General features: G+C 47.8%; 1 protein-coding gene across 1 annotated transcript; it reads left to right on the plus strand.

Moving 5' to 3' along the window:
• The first annotated feature begins 577 nt into the window (after positions 1-577).
• Positions 578-3,127, plus strand: IFT70B (intraflagellar transport 70B). The gene has a single exon (XM_005152577.3). The coding sequence runs from the start codon at positions 665-667 to the stop codon at positions 2,660-2,662; it is 1,998 nt and encodes a 665-aa protein (XP_005152634.1). The 5' UTR covers positions 578-664; the 3' UTR covers positions 2,663-3,127.
• The last annotated feature ends 3,189 nt before the right edge of the window (positions 3,128-6,316 follow it).

Consider the following 6,316-nt stretch of genomic DNA (forward strand, 5'->3'; position numbering starts at 1 on the left):
TCGCTAGGTTGTAACGGGAATGTTTCCTGTCCAAAAAGCCCAAGACAGAAGTAAAATACCAACTGGCCTGTGTTCCAGGACTGCATTTTTAGCACAGGGCCTGCTTTTATGCTACCACTCACTGCTGAAGAGAACTTTTACACAACATTTATGAATAAACTAGAGGAGCTGGTTCTGATTTTATTCCTGCCAGCTGGCAGCTCAGTCACGAGGAGCAAACTCTGAGACAATCTGGAATCTCCACAGAACAGCCCTTTCACTGCTCGGGACGCAAAGCACGAAGAGCAGTCAAACATAAGAGTACACAGCTCCTTTCGTGGGCACCAGCTCCCACAGACACCCGCACACACCATCCGCGCCACCCGAGCAGACAGCCGGAGGCCGGGCTGTCAGAAGGGAGGTAAAGAGCGCAGCACAGGGGCCCGGACCCAGGCCCACTCTCGCCCTCATAGGGACCCCTCGCATGGCGTCTTCCGCAGCGGGCACTACAGCTCCCGTCATGCCTCGCGGCGAGCCGGCGGCGCACCACCTCTACGTACCCGCGCTCGCTCTAGTCGCTTCCGGGGGAGCGCTTCCCCTCTGGCGGCGCCGTTACCACGGCAGCGAGGGGCAGGGCTGCCACTCCCGCTCCCGTGCCGGCGGGGCTGTTGCCGTGGCTGCGGCGATGGAGGCCGCACCGTTGCCGGACGGACAGTACACGGCCGTCGTCTACGGGCTGATTGTCGGCGGGCGGTGCGCGGAGGCCGTGTCACTGCTGAGCCGCGAGCTGCAGAGGAGCTGCCGCTCCCGTGGCGGCCTGTCCCTGCTGGGCTACTGCCACTACCAGCTACAGGACTTCACGGCGGCGGCCGAGTGCTACGAGCAGCTGGTGGCGCTGCACCCCGAGCTGGAGGCGTACCGGCTCTACCTGGCGCAGGCCCTTTACAAGGCCGGGTTCTATACCGAGGCCTTGAGGGCTGTCAGCCCGCTGCTGGACCTCCCCGCCTACCAGAGCCGTGTCCTGCGCCTACAGGCGGCCATCCACTATGCCCAGGGAGACCTCCCGGCGGCCAAAAGCCTGGTGGAGGAAGCGCTGGCTGCTGCTGCGGACGGCGGCCCCGGAGCGGCCGAAAACCCCTCGGAGCGGGCTGACGCCGAGATCAACCTGGGCTGCCTGCTGTACCAGCAGGGGCGGCACGAAGAGGCCAGCAGCAAGTTTGCTGGTGCCATGCAAGTGTTGGGATACAGCCCTGAGCTGTCCTACAACATGGCACTGTGCTGCTATGCAGCCAAGCAGTATGCCCCTGCCCTCAAACACATCTCCGATATCATAGAGCGTGGCATCAATCAGCACCCAGAGCTCAGCGTGGGCATGACCACCGAGGGCATTGATGTCCGCAGTGTAGGCAACACTATGCTCCTGCACCGCACAGCCCTGGTGGAGGCCTTCAACCTCAAGGCGGCCATTGAGTACCAACTGCACAACCTGAAAGCAGCCCAGGAGGCCCTCACAGATATGCCACCAAGGGCTGAAGAGGAGTTGGATCCAGTCACGCTGCACAACCAAGCATTAATGAACATGGACAGCCAACCCACTGAAGGCTTTGAGAAGCTGCAGTTTCTTCTGTTGCAGAACCCCTGTCCACCAGAAACTTTTGGAAACTTGCTACTCCTCTACTGCAAGCACCAGTACTATGACCTGGCAGCTGATGTGCTGGCAGAGAATGCCCATCTGACCTACAAACTGCTCACACCTTATTTGTACAACTTCTTGGATGCCATTATTACTTGTCAAACTTCCCCTGAGGAGGCTTTCTACAAGCTAGATGATTCAGCAGGGATGATGACTGAGCAGCTGAGAAAACTCATGAAGCAGGTACAGGAAGCTAGGCAAAACTGGGATGATGAAGCTGTAAAAAGGGCAGTTAATGAGTATGATGAGACTCTGGATAAATATGTAGCAGTCTTGATGGCCCAGGCAAAGATCTACTGGGACATGAAGAATTATGCAATGGTAGAAAAGATTTTCCGCAAATCAGTGGAGTTCTGTAACGAACATGAGGTGTGGAAGCTCAATGTGGCTCATGTGCTCTTCATGCAAGACAAGTATAAAGAGGCTATTAGCTTCTACGAGCCAGTAGTTAAAAAGCACTATGACAACATTCTTGATGTTAGTGCCATTGTGTTAGCTAACCTCTGTGTCTCCTACATCCTGACAAGCCAGAATGAAGATGCAGAGGAACTGATGAAGAAGATCGAGCAAGGAGAAGAGCAGATGTCTTATAATAATCCTGATAAAAATATCTACCATTTTTGCATTATCAATCTAGTCATCGGGACCCTCTACTGTGTGAAGGGAAACTATGACTTTGGCATAACAAGGGTCATTAAAAGCCTGGAACCATATAACAAAAAACTGAGCACTGATACATGGTATTATGCCAAACGGTGTTTCCTGTCCTTGCTGGAGAACATGTCCAAGCACATGATCATGCTATGTGACAGTGTTATTGAAGAATGCATTCAGTTTCTGAAGCAATGTGAGCTGTATGGAAGAAACATTCCAGCTGTCATTGAACAGCCCCTTGAAGAGAAGAGGTTGCACAGTGGGAAAAACACAGTTACCTATGAGGCCAGGCTTTTGAGGGCACTGATGTATAAGATCACTGGGTGGACTCCCTAAATGGTGTTCCCCTATAGTTGAAATGAGAGCTTTGTTCTTTTCTGATGCTTATAAGGTGGTGCTCATCCTGGTAGTCCATAGCAGTGTGGGTTTCTCTTGATTGTTTACCTTTAAGGATTTTGTCCCATATTTTAACAACATCCAGTGGAAAACAGAATATTTGCACAAAATTAACCTGCACCAAATAAGTAGGAGCATTCTCAGTAATCTGGCATGTTAAATACACCTTAAGATGTGTTGACCAAGAACTTCAGTACAAAAATATCATAGTTTTATAAAATTTTATATATGTAAAATATATATTTTTATGTATTTTGACCAAGATTCTTTTCATTGGTTGACAGTTGAAAAGGATTTGTTACCCACCTCTTCCAGCACAAAAAGTGAAGAAACAGTTGTTTCAGTTTTCTAGTTTGTGCCTCTGTATAAAATGTTTTTCTTCTGCTTTTTCCACAGTATTTTTAATGTGTTACAGACCATGTCTATAGTATATTTAAACACAGAAAATGGCTTTATAATAAAAATCACTCCTACAAAGACTAACATTGCTTTTTGCCGATTTGGTAATAATGCACAAGTATTCTGGTGGATTGTATAACTTAATACAGGGGCTAGCAGTATGTTCCAGGTATGTATTTTAGGAGGGTACCTCAGTTTAGGCCTGCCCTTGCAGTAAAATTCATTATGTCTGGACCTAACTGGCTTCAGAGGCAGAGCTCAGTGCTGCCCCTGGGCTTCTGCACCCCCAGGTGCCCATGCCTGCACTGTCCCAGTGGCAGCTGTTGCTCTTCAGACCTGTTTGGTAGCAAGTGCTTACTTAGTAACACAGTCCTATTTGCAGCCTAGCCTGTCCCTTTGATCCAAATACCATTCTTAAAACACAGCAGTTTCTTGTAAGAGACTGTGAAAGTGATACTATATTATTTTCCTAAAAAAAGACATGTAACTTCCATTTCATGCAAGGTTTGTGACTTACACCCTTAGACAGAAGAAATCTTTTCAGTTTCCTCCTTGTGTTGCTATTCCTATGTCTCTTAACACCTATCAGAAACCCTGTTTATTTGCTTAATTTCTTTACTTGGCATCTCCATCACCTTGGCACCAGTCAGTCTATTTTTTCAACAGTGTCCCCATATTTTTTCCACCATATTACATGTTCCACAGTGAAGTGAGACAAAAACACCTTTCAGCTCTTCTACACAGTGTGATTCTGTGCCTTGTGGCTGCTCTCCTGTTCATGTGTTCTGCCTCCTGAAGCAGTGCATGACCTGAAGTTTTTCAGTAAGAATCAACTACACATGGCTTTAACTCATTTGCTTACCTTTGATACTGGCTCCCTGAAGAGCTGTCATGGGGGAATTCTGGAATCAGGCTGCATGTCCCTCAAAATCCAGTTTCTGTGCTGTGGTTTACCTGGAAAGAGAGAGAACAGCATTTAAAAGTTGCTCTATTATAAAGCAATAGAAAGCTTAATCGTTCTAGAGGATTACATGGGGACTGAACAGGCCTGCAGCCATTTCAACATACAGAAAATCAACTCTTAACTATCCCCTGGGAGAGAAACTTCTCAGGGCTGAGCATATTGTCTGTAGCTAAAGGAAGCGGCTGCGGGTTAGGTAATGTTACAGTTTACCCTAAACTTCCTATAATAGTAAAGTAAAATCACATTTAACAGTGTCAAGAATGGTAAAATGTTCTAGAGAAGCTAGAGAACAGGCAGGAGATGTAGCAAGGTGCCTAGAGAGGCCTGCAGAGCTCAATACTAGTTCATAAAGCCCCCGATTATGGTGATATTAAACATTTCCCACAACTGCTTCCCCATGAGGAGCAGACCTGTGACTTTGAGTTCTGTTTCTCTCCATGAAGCACAGCAGCAGGCTGTAAAGCACTTTTCTAATTTACAGTGGAATTGCATTCTATATTATGCAGCATAAATAGCATGACCTTTTAAAAAAAGAAGTTTTTAAAGTCATGCCACATAATGGTGCCTGAAGCACTGTAATGGGCAATGACTTTGGGAACATCAGCCCTGGTTTTAATATTCATCGAGTGTATTCTGTAAAAGTCAGTGGGCAGTGCCTGCCCAGGTGTTGAATGCCCTCTAATGGAGGGCAGTTTAGAGATGTTTCCATGGCCGTTTGGTGATGTTCAGGTGCTCTAGCAACTCCCACACAACCAGTACATGGCTTTCATTGGGGCGCTGCCACCGGGATTAACCATACAAAGCACTTCATCTCTCTCTCACTTTCCAAGGCCATACAGGGGTCCAGTACGAATAAGCGGAGGTGACAGGGTTGGCTGGCCCTGGCACACACACCCCAATCCTACCTGCCTCCAGGGCAGGCACAGGGCCCTCTGCTGCAGGGTGGGAAGGGAAAACAACCGTCCTTTCCGTGAATAAAATGTCCCCATAAACGATGTGTTGTTGTGCAGGACGTGGCTGTTTTAGAAAATACAGCTAGAGGGCAGTCAACATGTCTGGAATTTGCTTCAGTCTGTTGGAACAGATCAGAGGTACCAAAAAAGACACCAGAAAACCCTAGGGAAAATATCAATAGCAGCATTTTCTTTTTCCTTCTGCTTTTACCTACTTTTCCTCCCTGAGTACACTGCACACCCAGGCAACCCAAGGTTTCTGAGCAGCTTGGGTAATGCTGAACACCATAACTCCAATGTGGAGCAGCCTCGGTTGCTGAAAGGAGAGGGAGAAGTAGCAGAGCTGAGACAGGAGACCTGGGACAGGCACTTCCTCGTCTGCTGTACTAATGGGTGCTTCTGCATGGGGTCTACTCCCACCACAGCAGTGTTTTCCACCGTGTCCATCACAGCCTCTTCCTCAGTAAAAGCCTACTTCCCATGGCCATGGCATGCCGGGGCAGACACCCCAGCCCCTATTTTGTCCTAGAAAGCTGTCTGCCCGCCCTGTGCCCAGAAGAGCTGTGTCCTGGGGTCATGCAGCTATCATCTTTTGCAGTGTCTATCTCTTCCTCCAGAGGCAAGTGTGCATTTATAGCATCTCCAACTGCAAAGCACTTCAGTCATGAAAAATATATAAATGTTACAACCAGTTTTACTACCGCCTTTATACTGCGTTTAATGTTATCATATGTGACTTACACACAAAATACATTTGTAAAGGAAAGCACATACTTTTTTTATTTAGAGAAAGGGGAGGACACCAAGTAGTGGTTTATGCTCCTTGGAAATACAATAAAATCCACCTAAATTAACACCCTAAGCCAGCACACTTCTTTCATCCACAACCAAAATCCTCTGTTTTCATTTAAAAGAATGCAAACAGAAAACACTACCCAGGAACATCTGACCATATTCCCAGGGAGCTGTGGAGGGTGAACTGCTGCAGATACACACAGATTCCTAAGCAAGAGCCTCTGCTTTTTATGGCATGAGCAGGAGAAAGCTGGCCTCAGCCCTCTGTTACAGCATCAGTATCCATAAGATGAGCAATGCGAGATGCCTCCCACACACACATCGTCATTGTACTGAGGGCAATCTCCAGTTTTTTTATTTGAACTAGCATCCTCTCTTGCACCTTATCCTTGGAGTGCATCCTGTGAAATGTTCTTGCCCTCAGACCTTACAAGGGCTTGCTCTGTGTTGCAGATGACAGGCTGTATTGTACTGCAGTGGGCA

The sequence above is a fragment of the Melopsittacus undulatus genome, chromosome 8 (assembly GCF_012275295.1).
Source record: "Melopsittacus undulatus isolate bMelUnd1 chromosome 8, bMelUnd1.mat.Z, whole genome shotgun sequence".
In the NCBI taxonomy this organism is placed as follows: Eukaryota; Metazoa; Chordata; class Aves; order Psittaciformes; family Psittaculidae; genus Melopsittacus; species Melopsittacus undulatus.